The 25,964-nt window shown below is 46.4% G+C and overlaps 1 protein-coding gene, 1 long non-coding RNA gene and 1 pseudogene across 3 annotated transcripts in view; 1 reads left to right on the top strand and 2 right to left on the bottom strand.

Annotated features, from left to right (window-relative positions):
• Window positions 1–25,964, top strand: part of LOC136323323 (uncharacterized) — a 33,842-nt gene that overhangs the window by 4,586 nt on the left and 3,292 nt on the right. The window contains exons 1-2 of one of the 2 annotated variants that reach the window (XR_010728962.1): window positions 358–451; window positions 14,493–14,627. This is a non-coding gene — a long non-coding RNA (uncharacterized lncRNA). Of the gene's footprint in view, window positions 1–357; window positions 452–14,492; window positions 14,628–25,964 lie in introns of those variants that run through there. The other variant, XR_010728961.1, reaches the window with a different exon arrangement.
• Window positions 1,517–1,931, bottom strand: LOC136323321 (6-pyruvoyl tetrahydrobiopterin synthase pseudogene; annotated as a pseudogene).
• Window positions 13,086–24,085, bottom strand: FCAMR (Fc alpha and mu receptor). The gene is made up of 6 exons (XM_066255148.1): window positions 23,684–24,085; window positions 21,107–21,179; window positions 17,695–18,033; window positions 16,025–16,781; window positions 15,280–15,398; window positions 13,086–14,658 (listed from the first exon to the last, which is right to left on the bottom strand). The coding sequence occupies exons 1-6, from the start codon at window positions 23,720–23,722 to the stop codon at window positions 14,489–14,491; spliced, it is 1,497 nt and encodes a 498-aa protein (XP_066111245.1). The 5' UTR covers window positions 23,723–24,085; the 3' UTR covers window positions 13,086–14,488.

The raw sequence follows: 25,964 nt of genomic DNA, 5'->3' as shown, positions 1-25,964 counted from the left end.
TATGTGACAGCTCATCCTCTTGCTGATAGTAAAGGGGACAGGTCGGCTGGGAGGGTCAGTGCATGTAAGACAAGCTGTGTTACTTTATGAGAAATAAAAGCTTGATGGCATGGACCCTGCATGCAGGGTCACCTACAGAGTTTGTTTTCTTTTGTGTAGAATCTTTATTCTCTATTTAATATCTGTCAAGCTCTTTGTCTTGGAGTACCTGTATCAATGAATAATAATCACATAACCTGTGTTTACTTGGCTGAAGTGCATTATAGGTCTTCCCATGGAAATACCTCCTCTTTGCATGTGACAGAGCAGCTATTAAAGTGATTCTGTATTTCCAAACTGCCCTGGTGCTGGAGGAGAGGGAGAACCCCCCAGAGTCTTAGAAGAGCTCGAGGAAAAATTGCTGAGATCAGGTATTGGCCCCGAATTACCTGAGAAGGATGGACAACCGCAGGTAATTAAGATCTGGGCTCCATTTGTGCAAATGCAGTAAGGACCTTACGGTGGTGACTGAATCTTTAGCTCTCAGTTCCAGCTCCCTGAGCTTTCACACTTCATTTAGCCAGGGCAGGAATAAGCCAGCTAGGTGACTAAAGAAAGCAAATTAATCCAAGCATAGAGGAAGGCACTGTGGCTATTTATTTTTTTTAACTTAAGCAGGTAAGTTTAATGATCAGAACAAAACAAAATCAATCAGAAAAAAAATATATACAGGAGATGCTTTATAGAATAATATATCTTTTTCATGTTGTTATCCTAACAGTGTCTAATATATGTGATTATTCTTCAGTCTTCTGAGTTAAAATTGGTCAGGTGGCCACAAGGTCTGGAAACAAACAAATCATATAACAGGTGGTTTACTGATATTCTGTGAGATCTTCAATGTGCTGTTCCTCACTGGCAATCCCCACTTCAATAATAAGCCGTGCAAAACTGCACTGAACAGCGTGCACTAAAGCAGCACTTCCATTCAACTTTGTATTCCCGTCCAGTGCACTGCCGCAGATGGTTTGTTTCTAATTTTCATGGAATAAACTTGTGCCTCCCGCATACCCTAGAAGTAATCAAGAGCTCAATCTATTAAGAAATATAGGCTGCCTAGGTTTTCAGTCTTTGCAGTCACCCATATTTTAACTTTTAAAAGATTTACCTGTTGTAAGTCTCATAAACATTTCTGCCATTTATAGTATACCGGAAAAAAAATGAATACTAAAAATTATATAAAGAAAATAGATTGCTTCTGTTTTCAAACAGTTCTACACCAAAACATTCTGCTGAAATGAAGTGATTTTTAATTTATACAAAACAGTCTCTAAATGACACTCGGGATACATTACAAATCTGGTTTTAAAATGGATTTAAATTTAAAACAAGTTTTACTCACAATGATGTCAATAAATCAGGCACTCCAGCACACAGTGTGGAGATACAATAATTATGTGATGACTTAACAGTCCATTGTGATATTTTTCAAATATGGAAAGAAATTAAATCTTTCCATAGCATTAACCCATAAGCACTATTCTCCTTTACAGACTACAATACTGCTGTCAGTTTCATATACTTTTACTTTATAAAGAATTCCCTCAGGAAGAAGTTTCTGGAGGTTTTCCCAGATGTTTACAGCTACATTTTCTGTCGTGCTCACAACATCTGCCAAGTAAGGTACATCTAGATCCAGAGTGTTATGATCCAGGGGCTTCATAATTGCCTCCTCCAGATACCCTTTGGTGTCGGTCAAATTCATAACCATTCCTGTAACAGGATCAATCTTTATCATTGTGCCCATGACCATTTGGATTGTTGCATTTCCCAAACAATTTCAAGTTTTCTTCATTACTCAGAGATGTGCTGTGGAGCCGGTGGTTCGCGCTGAAAGCGACGAGGCGGGACACTCGCGCCCAGCGCTGACGGCAGGAGCCCACCGCGTTCATCTCCCTGCTGTCCACAGCACTGGGCTGTGACCTCTGTACTCTGCCTACGCCTGGTGGGGGCCCCCTGTAGCTTGTTAATCAAGGATTGAAGGTGTAGGGATCGATTGCTCACTTTGTGGTCGATTCCTAACTTGCCCTTTTCCTAGAAGTGTAACTATTCAATTTCTCTAGCTTCAGATTTCTCATCTGTAGAATGGGAATTATTATGCTTACCTTACTGAAATGTTGCATCGTATGCGGTAAGGTATTGTAAAAATACCTAGTGTAGTGTCTGCTGGGTGGAGACATTTTAACAAGTGGTGGTGTCATTGATGATAGATGGGGAGAACTGAAGAACTGTGACCTGACCGGGAGAACCTGCGGGGTCATAGGGAAGTCAGTGTTTCCCTGGATCTGGGATTAGAAATCTCCATGGACTTGTCCTGCCTCCAGCCTAGTGGTGGATATCTCCCTGCCCCACATCCTGGTGATGAAGGTGTCACACTAGCTGAGGATATACAATAAAAAACAAACCACTGACAGTATCAAGTGGTGGAACTGGCCTGCTTGGCCTGATCCTTTAAGTCAACCACTCCTGCCCCACTCCAGGCATCAAATACAATAGCCCATAAAAAAAGAGCTGTAAACACTGGGGGCTGCCCCGCTTCCTTCCTGGCAAAGATTCACTCAGATCTTATCTTTGCCCAGTTCCAAACTTGCCCCTGAGACTCTGATCTTGGCTCTGCACTGGCTCTTTGAATTGGTACTGGCTCCTCCCGCTGGTGGAACTTGGCCAGCCATTTCTACTTCCGGAAGCTGCCCTACTTCAGCCACTTGGTCTACACCCTTGCTGGGCTGGTCTCCTCCTTCTTCATGAGATGGCTGGTCAGGCAGCATGTGCTAACTGCTGAACCCCAGGCAGAAAGTATGTAGAAAGGGGAGGCCCCTGTGGAGCTTTTCAGGAAGAGTGGGGTCTGATCTTACACATTCGAGTAGGGACAGGAAAGTCATGTTTGGCTTTATGGCTTAGTGCAGCGATTGGCAAGTTATGGCTCCAGAGCCAGAGCCAGCCTTTGACCTGTTTCTGTAAATAAAGTGCTGGAAGACAGACAAAGCCAGCCATTCATGTGTTGTCTCTGGCCACTTCTTATTCTATAACAGCAGAACTGAGTGGTTGTGAGAGAGGCTAACTGTCTACAAAGTCTAAAATATTTACTAGTTGGCCTTTGTTAAAAAACAAAATTCAACTTTTTTTTTTTAAAAAAAGTAAATTTTAAAGGTCTTCTTGGCTTTATGAATTGCCAACAATTCATGAGTTGGGCAGCATCCTATCCAACAGATAGAAGGGAACTGGACAGCCTGACCTGTGGTGGCATAGGGAATAGAGTATTGACCTGGGATGCTGAAAACCCAGGTTTGAAACCCTGAGGTCACTGGCTTGAGCACAGGCTCACATTGCTTGAGTGCAGGCTCGCCAGTTTGAGCATGGCATCATCAACATGATCCCAGGGTCACTGACTTGAGCCCAAGGTTGCTGGCTTGAGCCCACGGTCACTGGCTTGAGCCCAGTGGCTGGCTTAAACAAGGAGTCACTGGCTTGGCTTAAGCCCCTTGGTCAAAGCATGTGTGAGCAAATCAATGAACAACTAAAGTGACACAACTATGAATTAATGCTTCTCATCCCCCTCCCCCCATAAAAGAAAAAGAAAGAAAAAGAAAGGAATTGTACAAAATGACAGACATTATATACAGAAGGGAGAGGGACTGATAACTCATACCAGCAAAAAGTGAATTGGCTGTAGCAAGGTCATTTTCCTTCAGGGAATGTCAGGGATCCAGAAGGCAGACGACCTCACTAGTGCTGACTAGATGACTCCTGATTGGTTTAAAATTCCATTTCTGGGAGAGGTTGAAACTATAATTTTTGATAATGTGGGGCTTAGCATAAGTGACTCCATTATGGGCCTGTTGTTTTGTTTTTAAAACACTTTATTCTTTTTTTTTCTTTTTAACGTTGAACGCAACTTTATTTATAATAACCAGAAACTGGAAACAATACAAATATCCATCAATAGGTGAATGAATAGGCCAATTGGGGTATATGTGTACAATTACATATTCTTCAGCAATAAAAAAGAATAAACTATTGGGACACACAACAACATGGATGAGTCTCAAAAACACGTTAAGTAAAAGAAGTTGGGCACAAATATATACTATGTGAAGTCCAAGATAGGCATGATGATAGAAATCTGATCAGCAGGAGGGGGAGAAAGTGGTTGCTGTTTGTTGTTGACTGCCAAGGAGACGGGTGAGGGAAGCGTTCTACTCCCATTTGTTTATTTATATACATCATCTGTATATTGTATTATGTGTTCACCGCCCAAGTCAAGTCTTTGATCACCATGTATCCCCCCATGTTCTCTTCTGACTCCCCCACCCTTTTCCCTCTGGTCATCTCCATACTGTTGTCTTTATCTATGAGTTTTTCCCTCCCACTTAATCCCTTCACTTTTTTCACCCAGCTCCCTAACCCCCTTCCCTTTTGACAGCTGTACAAAAATAGTTAGTGCATCTAATTTCCTCCCAAGTCAGTGGTGGGATTCAGGCGGTTCGCACCAGTTTGGCAGAACCAATACCTAACTTTTGGTTGAGTTCAGTGAAATGGTTGTTAAGATGGCACTTGTAATCAGGGTTCTCTCTAAGGTGGGTGACTGGGCAGTCGCCCAATGTGGAAATCACAAATTTACATTCCTTACTCTTTTTTGATGTTCCTCTGTATAACAGCATACTCTAAGCACCCATAGTAATGTTTATTCTGTCCAAAGGTGAAAAATATTGCAACTGAGCACACCAATCAGGAAGCAATGTAGAAATATCTTAAATGACAATTTTGTTGTTTTTTGTCAGGTATTATTTAATATTTTTCCATTAATATTTTCAAACTCTTATAATGTAACCTAGTTTTGTGCACCTCTTTTATTGCTTTTATTTAAGTATTAAATGCATGAAATAATAAACTACCTCTCAGTATACCTTTCTTTTTTTACTTAAAATGGTCATTAGGGCAGAAAACTGGTTGTTAAATTATTTGAATCCCACCCCTGCCCCAAGGTGTGACCTGAGGAACCCAGTCTTGTATAATTGTTTCACCAACTACTATAGTCCAAAATGCTGGGAAACAGACTTAGTGTCCCCACCTCCTGGAGCTCTTCACAATCCACTTCAGTGTATTAAAAGCTCTAAAAAAGCCTAAGCAGAAGAATCTGTTTATTGTTTAACTCTATTTGCCAAACTTCTTTGATCTACCAAACCTACTTTATCTCAGAATACCTCTTAACAATCCTGAGAAGCTAGCATTCTGTGGAAACACTAATTAGGTAAAATGATTTTATATAGCTTGGTTCTCGGCCCTTCCCTGCCCCTAATGAGCTCAGTGACCTTGGCTGAATTATATATCCCTCAGGGCCTGCTTCCTCATTGGTTGGGTGGGTTAATGTTGGCTGTTCTCTCTTACAGGTTTTTCAAGCAGGTCACTGAGATAGTGTGAGTGAACATGGCCTGGAGCAAGACGACTTGGTGTAATTATTTTTTTGATTAATTTTTCTTTGATATAATATTGTTAAAAATGGCGACGTGGAGAAGGTACTAGGTCAAGGTCCTCAGTTCCCTGTACTAGTCCTCACTGGTTAACCAAGTGACATTAAACAAGTTATTTCCCCCCTGGGGCTTCAGTTACCTCCTACTAGGCTGAGGGTCTTTTTTCTTTCTTTTTTTTCTTTCTTTCTTTTTTTTTTTTTTTTTTACAGAGATGGAGAGTGAGTCAGAGAGAGGTAGATAGGGACAGACAGAAAGGAAGGGAGAGAGAGAAGAGAAGCATCAATTCTTTGTTGTGGCACTTTAGTTGTTTATTGATTGCTTTCTCATATGTGCCTTGACTAGGGGGCTACAGTAAACTGAGTGACCCCTTGCTCAAGCCAGCGACCTTGTGCTCAAGCTGGTGAGCTTTGTTCAAAGCAGATGAGCCCGCGCTCAAGCTGGAGACCTCGGAGTTTCAAACCTGGGCCTTCCGCTTCCCAGTCTGATGCTCTATCCACTTTACCACCGCCGGGTCAGGCTAGGGTGGTTAATCTTTAAGTATCTATTAGTTCTGAAATTCTGATTCCCTTTGGTTAGATGCATACAACTACCCTACTTACCTAAATCAATGGGTTTCTCTCTCACAAACCATGAAGACAGCATGGCCTTGATTTTGTCGGGACAGTGTCTGTGTTCAGCACAAGCTATGAGAAGGTATTATTGATAAAGGGTTTCTGGCACCACAGACAGCTTAGGAGGCAGAGCAGAGGCTTCTGGGAATGTCTACACCACAATTCTCCATTCGGTATCAGAACCTTTCTTTCCTTTCCCTTCCTTTGCTCTAAAGCTACTCTGCCCAGACATGAAGTTCAGGCAGCTGGTTAACAGATTGGGCAAAATAAAAAAGCAGAGGTCACCCCTGAAAAGACCATGGGACCAAGTGTGGAGCAAAAGTCCCCCAACATGCATGAGATGAAGTGATTATAAAGTAGAATCTACATAAAATTTCCTTTGGCCACTGTGAAGTCAGCGGGAGATGCAGGTTGTAAAAGAATTGACAAAGAGTGGAAATGTTAAAGGGAAAGAATTTATTACTTTCCAGGAAAGGAAAAGGCCAGGCACCAAGATGATAATGCAGGCCCTGCATGAGGTAGAAAATTGGTTTTTACTGTTTTTGTTTTTCTCTGCAGCATTAAAGCAAAGGAAGCAATTTATTAAGCAAAACTATATACTTTTTACAAGGCACAAGCAGGCAAACTCTACTCTGTGTGCCCCGCCTGTTGGGCTATTGGGGGTTATATACTCTTAGCTTCAAGGCTAATAGACAGGGCTTTCAGATTCCCCTTTCCTAATGCTGGGACTGACAGACAGGGTTTCAAGGCTGTTGGAACATCTGGTGATTTTGTTTTGACAAATCTTAAGACTGCTGATTCCCTCGTTCAGTGGGTGAGATAACCCAAACCCCCTTTTTCTTCTACTTTTCCTGCCCTGATAACTGTCTGTCCTACCTAATACCTAAAAAGGATGTGGCACTGAATTCTTTCAGTGAAAAGGAGTGTAGGTTCTCTTCAGTAGCTGCTTCCTAATGAAGAGGAGAGATGCTCTCCTTTGGAGCCAAGAGATCTTTGCCTCTGTTAGAGGGACGATGAGTCCTGGGCACGAAGGAGGCCATCATGGTGTCTAGAGGTGGTGTTCCCTGAGTACGAATAGGGCTTGTAACCTGGTGGAGACAAACTGATTACAAATCTTAGTATTACTGGGGCAAAAGCCAGAATGACAAAAATTATGATGAATTATTTGATGGAAGAAAAAAAAATTTAGTTCTCAATAATTTTAAGTCAAAGCATGGAAAAAGGCAAAATATTAATTCAGAGGGTAATAGTCAGAACACTCAAGAAAATTAGAAAAATTTAGAATTCAGTCTAGTTTTCGACATTTATAATTGTTATAGGTTTTATTGAAATATAATTTTCCCCCTAAAATTACCCTTATTTTTATTCAGGAGCCAAATTAAGTCTAACTTATTTATTGTTTTAAGTCTAGTTTCAGTTTGGCCTGATTATTTGCATAACATAACAAAAATATTAATTGACTATATAGGCTTTTTAAAATTTGCTTAGTTGGAATCTTACAAGAAATCTCTAGATTGAGCCTTAATTAGCCCGTTTGGAAGAAGAAGTCAAGCCCTACCGTTGCCATCAGACTTTGCCTACGGTACCTATAAGTTTGGGTGCATACCTCAAGCCCTTGAGGGCCCCAAAATGTCTGGAAGTTCTTTTCTTGCCATTTCGAAGAAAGCGACCTTCATGCCTTACCTAGAATGACTTGCCATGAACCATGTGAACAAGCAAAGTACCAGGCCATTTTTCTAAGGATGTCATTGGCTTTTAAAAATCAATCTCAATTCCTTATGGCTTTCTGGTGACATTTAGAATCCAGGCATGTTTTTTTTCAGACATAAAATTCCAGTCTAAGTCTTGGTTAATAAAACCACAACTGGAAACTGGTTCTGTGTCTTATAAAGAGAACAGATTTTTATTGGATTTATGCAAACAGATATATTATTATTACAATAATACTTATTCAGAGTTGCCAGATTCAAAAGAGATCAAGTAGGAGAAAAATGTATAAATGCCCTAATTTGCTTATAAAGATACGCTTTACTAAATTTCTGTTAATTAAGAAACAAGTTTTCTTGTATTTGGAAAACAAAAAAATTTAACCATTAACAATATTCTGAACAAAGTCAGAACAATAATAATCATTTTTAGTTTAGTTAGCCTTATAATTAATTTTTATTTATTCTGATTATTTACCAGTATTTTTTTTTTTTGTACCTTTCTGAAGCTGGAAACGGGGAGGCAGTCAGACAGACTCCCGCATGCGCCCGACCAGGATCCACCGGCATGCCCACCAGGGGGTGATGCTCTGCCCATCTGGGGCATTGCTCTGTCACAACCAAAGCCATTCTAGCGCCTGAGGCAGAGGCCATGGAGCCATCCTCAGTGCCCGGGCCAACTTTGCTCCAATGGAGCCTTGGCTGTGGGAGGGGAAAAGAGAGACAGAGAGGAAGGAGAGGGGGAGGGGTGGAGAAGCAGATGGGCACCTCTCCTGTGTGCCCTGGCTGGGAATCAAACCCAGGACTCCTGCATGCCAGGCCAATGCTCTACCACTGAGCCAACCGGCCAGGGCCTTTACCAGTATTTTTATAAATCTATTTCACAGAGTTCTATAAATCTTTATTTGGTTTAAAAGGATAATCTGATCATTTATTTTTGAAACTTATATTTTAGAATAAATCCAAGTCCTTTCCATGGCTCTCTTTGAAGATGTAATATATTAATAAATGTATTAGACCAAAATGGCTGTCTCTAAAAGACGAAAAGAAAAACTTAAAATGACATGGTATAAACCTGATTCTAATAAAACTGACAAAAGAATTTGTTTTTTTGTAACTATTTTAAGATAACAATCAGAATTACAAACAAAAGTATATTAGGATCTTATAGACATTTTTACAAAAATTTCAGAACATTTATTTTTATAAAATATATTTATACAAACAGAATATAGTTATTGTTTATTATTATTTTGCAAAGCTTTTATGTAATTTTAAGCATGTCAAATAAGCCTGATTAGTTTAAAACTTTTCTTTTATTAGGAGAGAGAACAAAGTTTTTGAGATATTCTAGGGGCCTACTGGGATGAACTAAAGTCACTTTTGTCTCTCAAAATTTAAACGCTGGGAAGGCTGGAGAAAGGCTTTTTGTTGTGTCTGTTCAGTAACTTCTGTTACTGAGACAGTTGTCTGAATCCTCTTTTTTGTTTGTTTTAGAGAGAGACAGAAAGGGAGAGATGGGGAGGAGAGAAATGAGAAGCGTAAACATGTAGTTGCTTCATTTTAGTTGTTCACTGATTGCTTCTCATACATGCCTTGACCAGAGGCTCACGCCAAGCCAGTGACCACTTGCTCAGGCCAGGAACCTGGGCCCAAGCCATCGACTTTGGGCTTCAAGCCAGCGACCTTTGGAATTGAGCCAGTGACCTTGAAATCATGTCGATGACCTCACTGTCGAGTCAGCAACCTTACACTCTAGCTGGCAACCTCAGGGTTTTGAACCAGGAGCCTCAGCATCCTGAGCAGTCCCTTGTCCACTGTGCCCCCATAGTCAGGTCAGGTTGTCTGATTCCTTTAGACCAATTTTGTATCAGAACTGAATAAGTGGCTTTAGTATTGACTAAGAAATTAATTAATTTATTTCTCTGTTAATTGGAAATTAACAGTTTTAAAAAGTAAAGAGAGATCCTGGGTCTAATTAGTAGTTAAAGTTACTATTTAGCTTTATTATCTATTTATAGGTCTTTCTTTTTTTAAAATAAGTTTTAAGAATTTTTTTTCTTTTTGGTAATATGTATGTCCCTTTGCTTTATAGCTCTCTTTATTTTAACATTTTCTTTTATATTTATTTTTTTTCTTTTATCTCCTGTACAAAACTTTTGTGACTTACAAATCTTTTGCGACTTATTTAGAAATAACCATTTTTAGAACAATGTATTTTTAATTCTGTTCTTTAAAAATGTACCTTTATACCTTTTACAGTATTTTTATTATTAAAATCATATAGTTTCTTTTTAACTGAATTAGAACTCCTAATTCTCAGAAACCTTAACCCTTAGTGGCAACTAAAAGTAATTAGCATTCTTTAGATTCATACTTTTATGAATATATTTTATAACCTTTAGAAACAGGTTCTTTCTTTGGCAAATACACTTATATTTTTAAAAGACATAACAGAGGTAACAGGAACCTTTTGTAACCCCAGGCAAAACAAATACATATTTTTTGTTAAGAACTTTAAAAGACATTAATTAAACTTAAACCAATAGTAATATCAAATGCTTTTATAGGTCATCTGATTCTAAAAAAAACATCTGGAATAATTTATTCTTTACTATACATACAGATAGTATTATTAATAGTTGTAGAGAAGGCAAGATTTTTCAGTTGTCCTTGACAACTTTCCAAGGAGATTAGAGAGGAAGAAGGAGGCATATCAGGCATAGAATAGTTTTATTGATTGATTGATCGATTGATTTTTTAGAGAGAAGAAGAGAGAGAGAGAACTGGGGGAGAGAAGCAGGAAGCATCAATTCATAGTACTTTCTCATATGTAACCTTGACCTGGCAGACCTGGCAAGCCCGGGGTTTCAAACTGGGGACCTCAGCATTCCAGGTCAACGCTTTATCCACTGCGCCACCACAGGTCAGGCAGACGTGGAATACTTTTGAGCTGCTTAGATTTTAAAAATGCCATTTACCCCCTTTTTTTTAAATTTATTTTACATTGAGGTCATGATATCACCCCTCCTGTTTCTATAGCCTGCACAAGATTTGGAGTGGTATTAATTCTCCTGTTGGTCTCAGAACCACAGCAGCCGGCAGACCTCCAGGAGGAAGCTCTAAGATGTTTAAAAGACTTTACTGTCTGGGAGGGGAGTGAGATCTTTCCCTCTTTTTCAAACAATTAATTTATTTCCTTTTTGAATGTAATTCTCATCGTGTAACAACATGAAAACTGGTATATAAAACCATTTTGATTAGCCATTGACTTATAGCTGTCAGTTGACCAGTCAGCTAGAATACAGCCTAATGGACTCTGGTGTAACTGAGATCAAGTCACCTATTTTAAAACCTACACAAAATCCAAAACAAAGAAAAGTTCAAACAAATAAGCATTTATAAATCAAATCCTCCAGAAGGAGGGACTGAGACACTAGTCTTATAATTTTATCTCACACCAACCGGTACTGCAAATGACCTTTATAAGGTCCAGATGACACAAGGCCCAAACATCAGAGACAGAGAATTCGCAGTGTACCTAGAATAGCGAGAATTATGGACAGTCAGCGAGACAGATAGACAGATGAGAGCTCTTAAACTGGAATCAACTTCTCCTATTTTACAGACCTGAGTACAACTTCACATAGAAATAAGACAGACACAGGACAGGGACATGTGTAATGAATGACATAAATAAAATCGAACCAAGCCTAATAGCAGAGTTACTACTCGGCCCCCAACAGTGGAGAGAATGAACACAGAACATAACAATTACCATGGCAAGAGCTTACAGAATAAGAAAACAAGTTTAGGATCTAAAATTCTGTTTTATTTAAATTTAAATGAGCACTTCATAAACATTTTAATTTCAAGCAACAATGTTCAGAGCATTTAAATACAAGAATGAGACTATTTTATAGAGTATATACAATCAGTACAGTATATTTTCATGCTTTTCATTTATTTAGTTTTATTTTAGAGCTGGCGTTTTTTAACTTTGCATGCCAATAAAATTAGTGTAGGCATAAAAAGAGCTCCATTTTGGCTACCTTAAGTTGATACTACTTTTGGTTAAATCTTTCTATTTTTGTTAAGTATTTGCAAGTAAAGTCTTTATATTAAGATCTGTAAGAGTAGCCTGACCAGGTGGTGGCACAGTGGATAGAGCGTCGGATTGGAATGCACAGGACGCAGGTTCAAGACCCCAAGGTCACCAGCTTGAGCATGGGCTCATCTGGTTTGAGCAAAACTCTCCAGCTTGGACCCAAGGTCGCTGGCTTGAGCAAGGGGCCACTCGATCTGCTGAAGGCCCACAGTCAAGGCACATATGAGAAAGCAGTCAATGAAAAACTAAAGTACCACAACGAAAAACTGATGATTGATGCTTCTCATCTCTCTGTGTTCCTGTCTGTCTGTCCCTATCTATCCCACTCTCTGTCTCTAGGAAAAAAAAAAAGATCTGTAGGAGTAGAATGGGGGGCTGGGGAAAAGGGAAGAAGGGAAGAGATGTTAGGAGAAGCGCGTGGGCAAGAGGAGCAAAGATCAGGATTACAAAAGTTTAAAGAATGCAAGGACATAAGGAATTTCAGGCAAAGAGATCTGTTCTCAGGCCAAACCTCCTGCTCCCCTGCTTTATACTACGGTCAGCTCTTGTTGCAATAGAAAATCAAGCACTTGGGCTTGAAATTGGTAAGACCCAGAGCCACCAGATTCTTCAAAAGACATCCCAAGGGGAGTCCTTAGGTGAGGCTGACTGTGCGTTGCCCATGATGAGAACTAGGTAAAAATAGGAGGATATCTCAGGGATGGGAACAATCCAAGGAGAGGGAGAGTTTGAGAAGGACACTCCTGATTCACATGACCTAGAGGTCTGACCATGGCTCAGGCATACATGAGACACAGAACAGACCAACACTGGGAGACCCTGTCTTAGCGTCAGGCATCCCTGAGCTTAGATGAGGTCTGTCCTAGAGGGGAAACAGTCAGGAAGTGTCCTCCATGAGTCCCGAACTGAAAGCAGCATCCCTTCTGACCCAGTGATGTTAACATCCCCGGATTCAGTGGGACTTACCAATTGTTGGTCACTGAAGGGACATCAGGGAGGCTGTCCGTGAGGTCAGAGGTAGAAAAATTGAAGGAAGTCCTGACCTTCTGGGAGTAGGTCGGGGGTGGGGGGTAATCCTGGGACAAGTTGCTACTGCCCACTGCTCCCCAGGTTGGGAACTCCAGAAGAATTTAGCTCCCTGGGCCACCAAACTGTTAGGTAGCCAGAGAGGTGGGTTAGAAAAGAATTCACAAAGAGTAGAAATGCTAAAGCAAAAGAATTTATTACTTTCTAAGGGAGGAAAAGGGCCAGGCAACAAGATGATAATGCCAGTCCTGAGTGAGGTGAAAGGTTGGGTTTTATTGTTATTTTTCTTTTCTTTTGTTTTTTTTCCTGCAACATTCAAGCAAGGAAAGCAGTTTATTAAGCAGAGCTGTATACGTTGCACAAGGCACAAATGGGCCAACTCAGCTCATCTGAGGGCCCTGCCTGTTAGGGTTTTTAGGAGTTATATACTCTCAGCTTCAAGGCTAATAGGGTTTTAAGGTTCCCCTTCCCTGATACGGGGACTGACACACAGAGTTTCAAGGCATTGGAACATCTGGCAATTTTGGTTTGGCAGATCTTCAGACTGCTGACTCCCTCGTTCAGTGGGTGAGATACCCCCCTTTCTTTCCCTTTTCCTGCTCTGATAACTGTCTAGCCTGCCTACCAGGCACCGTCTCTCTTATCGCCCACCACCCATTTTCTAGCTCTGTCAACATCCTTGCTAGCAAGGGTTTATAAGCAGCTGAACAAGAGAAGCTTTGTGAAGAAGGTGAGAATCTACTGAAAAAAACCCTCCACCTCCATGAATTTAGGAAAATCCCGGAAAATCTTGACTGGGTCAAAAGGACTATGGGACGATGAATATGGGCCAAATGATTTGAGGACTGGCTGTCTTTTTGGATTCTACGTAAAAACCACCTGCCTGTGGAGTCATCCAGGGGACTCCTGAATAAAGGGAGAGTCAGAGCACCTGTGTGAGCAGGGTCCCCAAGGCCACTAAGCCCATGTCCTTTCTGTCAGCCATTCAGTCACAAATATTTATGGGAGGCCCTACTGGACTGGAAGTTCTCTGGGGACATAGTGAGATAAAACACAATTATTATCCTAAAGGAGCTTAGGATCTACTTGAGAAGGCAAGACTAGTGTACCTGGGTGTAATTCAATGTGTGCAGTGGCTGAATGCTAACAGACGTCAGAAAAGAGGGTCACAGAAAAGAGGGCTAGAAGTGATGGGTTGAAATTTGTAAATTTCCACACCAATTGGAAGCCTCTTAGGTTTTCGAACCTCTGGAAATGAAAATTTTACACTTTCTCTAGGTGACCCCCACTAGTGTTTAATATATTCTTTCCTGAAGACTTCTTTGAGTCATACTGTCATCTTTGACCAGCAAATTCTTGACCACTGTAGGACCAAGGATGGTCGGCCTTTGCTTCCCCTAATGCAGCCTCAACTCCATTAACTTCCTTTTGCACAGGCAGAGGAAGGGTGAGAGGGGTCGTGGTGTTCGGTCCTAGTTCTTCCTCCATGGTGACCTTCTGCTACTGAGCAGCTCATCCTTCTCTTCCTCAGGATCCAGGGTCCCTCTCCGGGATAGCCATGGTGTCATGCGAAGGAGGAGAGTCATCCCAGAGGATCTTCCTTTCCACGTGGGGCAGCTGGTCCGGCTGGAGGCTCAGCTCCCGGAAATGTGTCATCTGAATCAAGGTGACTCCTGCTGCCTTTTCTGTCTCCTGTGCTGGACAGACAGCACGCTGTGAGGGTATCGGATACTGGACTTGATTCCCCGAGACCCCCCTCCCTGCCACCTACCAAAAGCCTTCCAGAACTTCCTGACACAGAATTGCAACTGAGCCCTTTGATTTGGTCTGGGAATTTTAGCTTCCTCAACTTGCTTCCAGAAAATTTCACTCTTTCTTTACCAGATTTAAAAACCAGGGAGTTTAAACTCATTTTAGGAATATTTAAACCTGGGCCACGTTGCTGTAAAAGACTTTCAGCTGAGCCATGCAGAGGGTGCAGATGGAGTTTGGTCCCACATCTGGGCCCTGCACTCCTGCTGTCTGCTGCTGGGGGTGCTCGTGTGGTTCATGGGCCTATGGCTAGCATAGGTCCTTCCCATCTTCAGAAGAGCTTCTCCTTAAGCTCTGGGATGCCACTGAGACATAAATTCAAAGATGATTTTCTCATTTGATAAGGAAACCAAGGATAAGAATAGCTAAATGGCTCAGACTAGAATTTAGCACTTCTCCATCTGGAAGTCCTGGCTCCAACTCTGACCCCACCCAGTCTTGAGGGTGTCAAATGGGAGCAAGCACTCCCCCCACCCCCACCTTGGGGCTACTGAAACTGAACTCACAAGTCCTCTTTAGCCACAGCTTCCTTTGCAATAGAACAAGAGTCACAAGTGTAAGCGGCAGCAGCACTGTAGAGACAGGAGTCAGGATCCGGGCGATGTTTTTCTCTTTTGAAGAAGCTCTGTAGTGCAAGGAGCAGGAGTGGGGAGGGGAAACCAGCAGCGAGGGGAGGGGGAGCTGAGTGAGAGGCAGTGGACCTTTGGCCGTCCCCCTCATTTTACAGGTCAGAAGCTGAGGCCAAGGTGAGCGGGCTGCTCTCATCCCCCTGGTGGGTTAGTAGCAGAACTGGGACCAGTAGCCCTGTTTTCAGGTTCCTGAGCCCTGACCCCCTTTCCCAACTCCCTCACTTGCTGTGGACCCCTCTACAGAGTCACAGTGGGAGAGAAGGCTGGTGAAAGTCAGGGACTCTCCCCTTGACATTTGCCTCTGCCACAATCTTTCTTTGTGGCTTCAGTGAGTCACTTCTACTCTCTGGAGCTTTTGTTCCTCATTTTTGAAAAAAAGTCCCAAAGGTTCCATTGTTTAGATCTTTTGCTTGAAAACTATGTGAAAATACTCAGATTTTTTAGCATGCACCTCAAATTAGGAAGGGAGGCTGGGTTGATGCCCTTTGACCTTCACTGTGTTGTGGTTACAAAGGTAGAGAAGTGAGTAGGTGGGGATGGCTGAGAGGTCAGCTCATTGAGGGGTGTGCCAGGGGAAAGGGCAGATGTGAACCCCACCCAGAAGAAGGGCCTGCGGGTTTACCTCTTCACGGAGGACTCCTTGCCTGGTGGCCTTAGGGGTCCTGCTTCCGGGGCCTGGCTTGGTGGTGTTGGGAGCTCACTGTCTGCAGAACGGATGTCTAGGTCCCCTTCAGTGCTGCCTTCAGCAGGTGGCATCTCTGTGCTGGTGAGCTGCAAGGTCCACATACCTGCAGCTCCAGTAGTTTCTTCAGTGGAGCCGAGGGTTTGTGGCTTAGAAACCAATTGTGCTTCTTGGCGGGTTTCCCATGCCCATTTTTCTGAGGCCAAGGGTGATGGACTAATGGTCCCTAGGACTGTCCAGTTGGTATTCAGTGATGTGCTGACCTTTTCTGTTTCCTCTCTTGGCCTACTGGCCTCCATAGTTGTCTCTCTCTCTTCCCAGCTGGCCCTGGCTCTGTCTGCTACTGAGCTTCTGGTTTCCCCTACCCAGGCACCTTCTGTCGTATTGGACAAGCCTCTGAGTGTTGAAGCCGAACTCTCTGGAATAAGGATGGTCGCCAGGATGGCGCTCTCTACCTGGCTAACAGTCCCTGCAGCTACTACCCCAAGGGTTTCCGGGCTTTGCATTCCCTTAGCTGAAGCTGTGTTTTTGCTGATTCCTGGTGTCAGAGCAACACTGTCTCGTTCTGTCCCCTGTTTTTCTATTGTCTGGGTGGTTGCTGGGGTCCATCTGTTGGCCGCTGGAGAGGCTGTTCCAAAGGACCTCCTGATGAGCTCACTAGCAGCTGGGCTGGCTCTGGGGCCGGGGCCGGCAGGACCTGTGTGGACAGCAGAGGGAAACACGGGAAGGCTACCCCACTGCCCGCATGGTTGAGCAAAGGATGCCATGCTGAGAGTGCTTGCTGCGCGGAATGTAACCTCACGGAGTGGCACAGTCTTTGCCCAACATGTTGGATAAAATTAAAATTGGGGGGAACCAGATGTATTCTCTAGACTGTTACAATATAGACATTTATGGTGTTCTCTTCACTTTTATGTCCATATATTCGCTATCCAAGCTGTCCAGGGCCCTCAACTGCTCCCTGTCCCAGATGCCCACAACCCACCATGTTCTATCATCAACTAAGAAAGAAAGAGGTCCAGTCATAATACAGCAGCCTTTCTTAGCAGGTGGTTAGACAGCAAGCACCACCTAATAAAACAAGCCTGCTCTCAGGCACCCTCGCCCACCTGCTCCCGGACATGCTGTCTCTCCTGTAGACTGGCCTGTCACAGCCTTCCTCAGACTCCGGGTCTCCAACTCCGGATCAGTTCTCCGAAACCGGCCACTTAGGCATAGACCTGGTAAGCTGTCAGGTGTCTGCTGAGGCGCTGAGCCTTCTGTGGAGCCCAGTCCCAATGCTGTCCTGCCCTGTCTGACTTGCTCTGCTTGTCTGAACAAAGACACCACAACCTTAAGCAGCCACATTATCTGATTCATTAGCTTCTTGGATCTCTATTGAAATGTATACACCACACACTTGGGGGGAATGGGTGGGCTAATGTGTATTCAGTTGGGAAGTTTTCCCTAATAATCTGCCTTCCTTCTGAAGGTAGTTTCTTAGATATGAAAGCCTTCTTCTTAAAGTCCTTGCCTTGCCCCCTCACACTCCTCCTGCTGAAAGCCCTCTTGGACTCCCTGTTCCTGGCATTCACTTCACCAACTCTGACCCACCACCCATAAGCTCATACCTGCAGAGACAGTCAGTTTTATGTTGGAGAAGAGTATGCTGTTCCTGTTTCCGATGCCACAGCGGTAGGAACCGGCATCGTCCGGGGACAGCTGGGACAGCCTCACCACAAACAAGCCACCGTGTGGGAAGTCCAGTAGAGCCACGCGGCCACTGTAGCGAATGTGAGTGTAGTGGTTGGTGGACACAATGGTGTGACAGAGCCACGTCAGGGAGTTGAGGCGGCACCAGTACTTCCTCTGGTGCCTATTGATGGGCGAGGGGGTGTAATGGCACCGGATGGTGACAGTGCCCCCAGGCTCCCCAGACACCAGCCTTGGCCCCTTCAGAGCGTTTGCAGCTGCGGGCAGAGAGAAAAAAGTCTAAGGAGGGGGGAGTGTTGAGTGCAGTCACTGCGTGGAGAAAGAGGGCATGTTGGGGTTTGTTGCTTTGCTTTTCCCCTTTTTCTACCCCAAACTGCTGTTTTAGGCTCCTCTTGGATTGGGTATGGAGGAGAGAGAGAGGGGAGAGGCACAGGGGTGAGCTGGTCTTGGTGCCCGCCCGGCAGGGCAGATGACCAGGGCCGCTTCCTTCTCTGTTGCCTCGCAGATACTTCCGTGGCCTCTGGCTGCGTTTCCCTTCTCGTAAGAACTGCCCCTCCTCCTGCTGGCTTCCTGTGACTCCACCACCATCAAGCTTATGACTTCTGGCCATCTGGTGCATTTTGTGGCCACAATCCGCTCTGGGTGGCCCCCTTGGTGAAGGCCCCAAGCCAGATCCTTTCTGTAGGTCCCACATTTGGTCAAAGGAAGTATGCCCTTGTCCTGCCATCAGAAGAAAACAGGACCTACGGCACGCTTATTGAGTGGCTTTCTAGAAGTCCCTTCTTACAGGGCTTAACGCGGTTCCCACAGTGAGCTCTTCTACCCTCAGATGGTGACACGATGGACTACTTTGGGAACAGCCAGCTATGCAATCTCTCTCCATACTCCTGCAAAGTGGTTCAACGTTTATCAATTTGTTCTATGTCTTTAGTGCCTCTGAATCCAAGAAAGTTTAGTTTAATATTCCATTGCCAGGACTGGTTATATAATTTACAAGGCCCAGGGCAAAATAAAAATATAAGAACCAAATTTTACTGGCCTTAACTCACTTGGTGGATTACTGATCGGTAGCTCTTAGTTACATATAATTAAGATAGTTGGAATTTTTTATTAGTCTTCTGTGAGAATTAAAGAAAGGGATAGCGAGTTAGGATGGATGGGGTGCCCACCTGGGGACCCTGTTGCAAATCATCTGCCCTTCAGTGGAAGAAGTGCCCCTGCTCCCTCACCCGCATTTCCCAGCAGTTACCCACTGCTCGGCTCCCACCAGGGAGAGCAGGGAGGCTGCAGTTACCCACTGCTCGGCTCCCACCGGGGAGAGCAGGGGGGCTGCAGTTATCCACTGCTCAGCTCCCACCGGGGAGAGCAGGGAGGCTGCAGTTACCCAAGGAGGCTGCAGTTACCCACTGCTGGGCTCCCACCGGGGAGAGCAGGGAGGCTGTAGTTACCCAGGGAGGCTGCAGTTACTCACTGCTGGGCTCCCACCAGGGAGAGCAGGGAGGCTGCAGTTACCCAGGGAGGCTGCAGTTACCCACTGCTGGGCTCCCACCAGGGAGAGCAGGGAGGCTGCAGTTACCCACTGCTGGGCTCCCACCGGGGAGAGCAGGGAGGCTGCAGTTACCCACTGCTGGGCTCCCACCCGGGAGAGCAGGGAGGCTGCAGTTACCCACTGCTGGGCTCCCACCGGGGAGAGCAGGGGGGCTGCAGTTACCCACTGCTGGGCTCCCACCGGGGAGAGCAGGGAGGCTGCAGTTACCCACTGCTGGGCTCCCACCCGGGAGAGCAGGGGGGCTGCAGTTACCCACTGCTCGGCTCCCACCGGGGAGAGCAGGGAGGCTGCAGTTACCCACTGCTGGGCTCCCACCGGGGAGAGCAGGGAGGCTGCAGTTACCCACTGCTGGGCTCCCACCCGGGAGAGCAGGGAGGCTGCAGTTACCCACTGCTGGGCTCCCACCGGGAAGAGCAGGGAGGCTGCAGTTACCCACTGCTGGGCTCCCACCGGGGAGAGCAGGGGGGCTGCAGTTACCCACTGCTGGGCTCCCACCCGGGAGAGCAGGGGGGCTGCAGTTACCCACTGCTGGGCTCCCACCCGGGAGAGCAGGGGGGCTGCAGTTACCCACTGCTGGGCTCCCACCGGGGAGAGCAGGGAGGCTGCAGTTACCCACTGCTGGGCTCCCACCGGGGAGAGCAGGGAGGCTGCAGTTACCCACTGCTGGGCTCCCACCCGGGAGAGCAGGGAGGCTGCAGTTACCCACTGCTGGGCTCCCACCGGGGAGAGCAGGGAGGCTGCAGTTACCCACTGCTGGGCTCCCACCCGGGAGAGCAGGGAGGCTGCAGTTACCCACTGCTGGGCTCCCACCGGGGAGAGCAGGGAGGCTGCAGTTACCCACTGCTGGGCTCCCACCGGGGAGAGCAGGGAGGCTACAGTTACCCACTGCTGGGCTCCCACCGGGGAGAGCAGGGAGGCTGCAGTTACCCACTGCTGGGCTCCCACCCGGGAGAGCAGGGAGGCTGCAGTTACCCACTGCTGGGCTCCCACCGGGGAGAGCAGGGAGGCTGCAGTTACCCACTGCTGGGCTTCCACCGGGGAGAGCAGGGAGGCTGCAGTTACCCACTGCTGGGCTCCCACCCGGGAGAGCAGGGGGGCTGCAGTTACCCACTGCTCGGCTCCCACCGGGGAGAGCAGGACCATGATTATTTAAGCCTGATATGTACCTGGTTAGCCTCACCTCAAAACCCCACCAGGACCTTTAGGGTGGGGACCCTGTCTTTTGTCCATCTGTCCTGGGGGTCTGGCACATGGTAGGCCCTCTGTAAATGTTGACTAAATAAGATTATGTATAGATATAATTTTTCTTTATCCATCTGGTTTCCGTAGACTCTGAATTCTGTTAGAGTAGCACAGGGTCTTCATCTGTATGTCCCTTGTCCTGGGCCTGGCACTCGAGTGGTTTTAGAGGAGGTGGTCATGAGCCATGCTGGTCTTTTGCATACCCTGGAACTTTGATCCTGCAAATGCAGCTGACTTTCAGTCATTTACTTAAATGGAAGAGAGCAGAGAATAGGGAACAGCTAAAGAGTGAATGTTCTGGAAGTCATTGAGTCAGGCACATTCCTCCTCCTGTGAGCTCTCAGCTCTCTCATTCCCCCTGAGCTCAGGTCTGCCCACTCCCTGGACCCGCTGCACGGGCTCGGATCCCCGGGGAGAGCCACGCTGCGCCTGGACTGCCCAGGGAGTGCTGCTGCGACCTAGGCGCCTGCTGGGGTCTTCGCAGCCGGAAGCCCGGGTCTGGTTGTGCAAACTCTGCATCTGGGCTTTTCAGGACTCACCTTGCAGCAGGCACAGTAGGAGGACGATGTATATTTTCCATCCTTCCCTCTGGTTGGCGACCTGCAGAATGCACTGTAAATGGAGAGGCCTGAGTGTGAAGCAAGTGAGGAACAGCAGGGGCCTGAGGCGAGCAGCTTTGTGCTTGGGGGTCTCTGTCTGCTCTGCACTGGGGTTGGCTTGGGTATCTCTGAGGGCGAGACAGGGACCACCCTCTCTGACAGAGCAGGACTCTCCATACTCCTAAGCAAGCATGTTTAGCCTGGGTCACTACCACCAAGGCTAACATGTTTCCTACCTTGGCGGTTTCTGTGTGCAGAAGAAGTACAACCCCCTCTGTGGGATTCCAGCCTCCTCACCCACTTGCCGGTGTGGAGATCTGAGTTGGGGGGGCATCATGCTGTGGATAGACTACGTGCTGGGGGTTTAAGCCTTAGCTGGCACTATGGGACCCAGGCAAGGCTGCCCTGTGGAAGGGGTTAGTTTCCTCCTCAGAGAAAGAGAGTCCATGCGGGGTTACTGACACCAGTGAGGCTGCGTCAAAAGAGCCACGTGTCACTGCTACAGAGCAGTTCCCTTCCCCTGCCCTCCTCACCCCTTCTTGTTTGAAAGGAAAAGGATTCCATCCAGGGAATTTTCTGTTTCACTGGGAATGTGCCTCTGGCCAGTAACAAGGAGTTAAAAATTAACTCTCAGCCCAAGTAGCCATCTGCATATGGGTCCTATTCTTTTTCTTCTCCATAGCTTCTAGAAAGCCCTTCCTTTCCCCCGGTTCACGCCTGTCTTTCCTGCTCTGGGGTCCCCCACTGGCCTGGGAGCTCCCTGAAGACAGGACTGTGTGTCTCCTGGCCCAGCTCCCGGCTCTGAAGCAGGACCCAGCGCAGTGCACTACTGTGAAAGAGACCCTACCACTCTTAATAGACACCATACTGGTCACAAGTCAGTGGTCTCTTATTGCCTGCTGATGTAAAAGGCAGAGAATGCACATCACACTTCTTTTGTATTCTCTGTAGGGTTTTTGTGGCTGCTCTTTATTGATTAAAAATCTGCTCTTTGAATCTACCTACTGCTTGCAGTTCCGGGGACCTAGAGATGAAAAATTAGGCAAACTAAAGAGCCATTGTTTTCTCCATCCTACTCGAACACAGACTGCAACAATGTTAAGAACACGTGGTGAGGGTCAGAGGTCTGGCCCATGGACAGGAGTGCCCTGCCTCCTTCCACAACTGAGACTGAACCACACAGGGCTACTGGCCAGTCTGGGGACACAGGCTGAAGGAGAAGAAAGGGGAATGGAAGGCAGGAAGGATGTCAGAGAAAGTAAGAAGAGGGAGAGAAGAAAGGAAGGGTGGGAGTTGAAAGACAAAAGAAGGGAAGAGAGAGGAGAGAACAAGAGGAAAGTAGAACCTGTGGGTATTTATTGTCAGTGTAGCTGGCTCTGTCCTGCCCTGTCCGCCAAGGCCTCTGCCTGCTCTGTCCAGGTAGAGCCCCAAGAGTAGTCAGATTTGGAAAAGTCCAGGGGCTCCCTCTGTGCCCTCCCCTCAGCCCCTTCCCTGTCTTGGGCACTATGATTCCAGCCTTAGGCCGTCCCTGCCTTCCAGAGCTGCTGGCCTCCTGCCCTTCCCTGGCACCTCTCCCAGGTGTGCCTGTACCTAACTCATTGTTTAATTAATATTGACCAAGTTCAGGCTAATTATGAGGCTGGTGCCCAGGGCCCTGGGCTAGTTTTTCTGAAGAACTAAGTGCTAACGCAGCACAAATCGGAGCCAAATCTCTGCCCCACATGGCCAACTTCCTCAGAAGTCCAGCAGGGTGCCATCTCTCTGCCTTAGAGTGCCAATGCGGAAGCCCAGGGTGTGAGATAAAATGTCCGGGGAGTTATCGGCCTTGATTGGAGGCCGCAGGATAACATGGAACACAATGTCTCCAAGACTTTGACCCTGCAGTGACCTTCAGAAAACCTTTCTCCAAGGGGCAGAGAGCCCCAGCTCATAGCCTGGGGCCACAGGCCTCTGTTATTGTGCACAGCATTTTAGGGGATGAGGGCTACATTCAGAACCTCTCTTGTCCTTTGGTCCTGCTGGGAAGAGCATCTACTTCAGATTCAGCACAGGCTGGTGTAGAACCCCCAAATCCTTTCTGCCCTCCTGAGTGCCACTTGTATCCTCCCGCCCCGGAGACAGCAAACAGGAGAGGAAGGAGCCAGTGTGGCGTGGACATAAGCCAAGGGAACCAGGATTAAGGAAGTTCCACCTTCAGCCATGCCTCTCCTCTCCCCTACAACGGAAGAGCTCAACTACATGATCTCCATGTTTCCTTCACTTTCTAGTGTTTGTTGGTTCTTAATTACGCAGGGGCCACTGAGGAATCATGCCCTCGGTTGGTTGGGGAGAGGAAAGAGGTAGAAGGACGATGCTGTGCCCTCAATTCCAGACTCTCCCCTGGCCTGTTGTGGGGGAGCCCAGCCGCGCTGGGGAAAGCGTGTGAATGCACGCGTGGCAGCCTGTGCTGCGACTCGCCTCCCGCCTCCCACAGGTGGAGACAAGACCCCAGCTTCTCGGCAGAAAGCCTCATCTCACCTTCTGCTCCTCAGGCTTAGCCGGGGCTCCTGCATCCATCTCAGTCTAGAAATAAAGTCCACCTGGACTTCCCTTTTTCTCTGTTTGAGATGCTGGTGGTTGGACGTCTTTTGGTGTCTTCTCTTTGGACTTGGAGACTGGGAAGGCTGGAGGGGGTTGTTGGAAGGCAGCTGGAGTCAGCTCCGAAGATGGAGTTGAAGGCGAAGCCCTGCCTCTCACCTCCCACAACTGCATCCAGTCCCTTCGCCCCAGGCCTTGGGTTTTATTTTATGTAGTAGGGGGCCAGCCCTGGTCCCTTGTTGTTCTCACTGTCACTTATTCCTGCAGAACTCCTCCTGGGGTGGTGACAGTAGTTTATAAGGAAACACACTGGTCCACATTCTTCCACCTCCCTTACCCCTACAGCCCAGGGTCGCAGACTTTTCAGGGTGCCCCAGCTGACCCAGCCCCCTCAGGCCTCTCCTGGACAAGTGATGCAACGGCCTGGGCAGGAGACAGAATTCGGGAGAATTCCCCTGCTGACTGGCAGGCAGCCGGTGCCTTCCAGCTGACCTGGCCCCTTCCACCCCCGTGGAGGGCACTTTGGGTCACTGACTGCAGTCAACTGCTCACCCGCTAGTTACTAATTCATGCCCTGGACAAAGCCCCAAACAGTAAATGATTTGATTTCCATGGAAAGACAACACTAAGTGTGACTTAATCTGCTGGATGACACACTGAAAAAATCCCCCAACATTTCTCTTTGGAAAATATTTTCATGGGTGGGCTTTCTCCTCATCTAAGATGTGATCTGCCTACCTCTGCTGGTTTTAAACTGACCTTAGGATGCCTGGCACAGCCCAAGCACTCGGCGACTGAGGGGCTCAGGGGGATGCGGGTGTTGCAGACTAGAGTTCAGGACTCTCACAGAGACCCCGCCAGACAGTGTAACACCCTGGGGCCAATCAGAAAGGACCCTTCTTCCTTCAGAAAAAGAAATTCAGTTGCTAGATTGTTTCAGGACTTGAATAACCATAGTGGCAGTATGAATTCTCCACGCTTTGCCCCTTCCAGGTTGGAAGACAGGTTGGGGGTGGGACTTGAGTCACTAAAAGCAAAAAAGTGAGGGAAGAGCAACTGCTCAGGACACCTGGGCTGGGACAAGACAGCCTTGTGCATGTGTGTGGCCCGGTGACCGTGCTTGGCTGTGTGTGCTGCTGTCCCAGGACTCGGTTGGAAGCCAGTCCTGGAGCTCAGTATCCTCACAAGCACCTGTAGTCTTCCCTGGGAGTTAGAGCATGGCTACAACACGAACCCTTAGCAGCGGCATGCCTGAACAGTGCACTACCTGAAGAACTGCAAATGGCGGCCCTGCCTTCGGAGACTGTCTCTAGAACAGGATGAGCCCTGCACATGTGGTAGAAAGGGTTAATGCCTGGCTGGAGCCTGCCCTTCCAGCTCCCCAGGGAGCAGAATAGCCTTTCGGGTTGATCAGTTGATCACATAGACTTTGGAGTCAGACTCCCTCCCAGTTAATATCCCAACCCTACTTTTAACTGAGAAAGTGATATGAGCCAGATTACTTACCCTCTTTAAACATCGTTTTCCTAATCTGTGAATTGAGAGATAATAGCATTTACCTCATAAAGTTATTATGTGAATTAAATCTGATAATCCATGTAATTCAAAGTGAGTTGTGATTTCTCAGAAAACATTAGCTGATAATAGTAACAGCTTAGCTTTCAGCAACTGGGAGCTGGTGTCTTATAATGATCAAACCTTTAAAAAAATCAATTTCAAACATATCTGAATTGATTTTGTATTTGAAAATAAATATGTATCAAATTTGTATTATTTTATAAACAATGCAGTCATTCTAGATCCTTAAGGATATATTTTCTATTTTGTTTCTTTTTGGACACTTTGAAGACTTTCTGATTACTGAAAACATAAATTATAGGAAAATCCTGCTAGTTGTAAAGCACTGGCCAGCTTTCAGAGCTCCGTCCCAGAGCCCGGGCGGCCCCTCCAGCTTTCAGAGCTCCGTCCCAGAGCCCGGGTGGCCCCTCCAGCTTTCAGAGCTCCGTCCCAGAGCCCAGGCGGCTCCTCCGTGAACTGGACTCCCTTGCCCAGCACGGAGCCACAGGGGGCCTCGTACATAGCTTCGTGACACTGTGATCTTCTGATTTCGGGTCCCAGACTCCAAGAAAAGGCTAAATGTTACATAAACCAAATGTCAGACTTAGGAAGAACTTTAGTCATTCCCTCCACCCCCAGCATCTCAGTTTCAGCAAAGGATTTT

The sequence above is a fragment of the Saccopteryx bilineata genome, chromosome 2, assembly GCF_036850765.1.
Source record: "Saccopteryx bilineata isolate mSacBil1 chromosome 2, mSacBil1_pri_phased_curated, whole genome shotgun sequence".
NCBI lineage: Eukaryota > Metazoa > Chordata > Mammalia > Chiroptera > Emballonuridae > Saccopteryx > Saccopteryx bilineata.
Note: the sequence above shows the minus strand (reverse complement) of the source record. Positions and strands in the feature narration are given on the sequence as shown.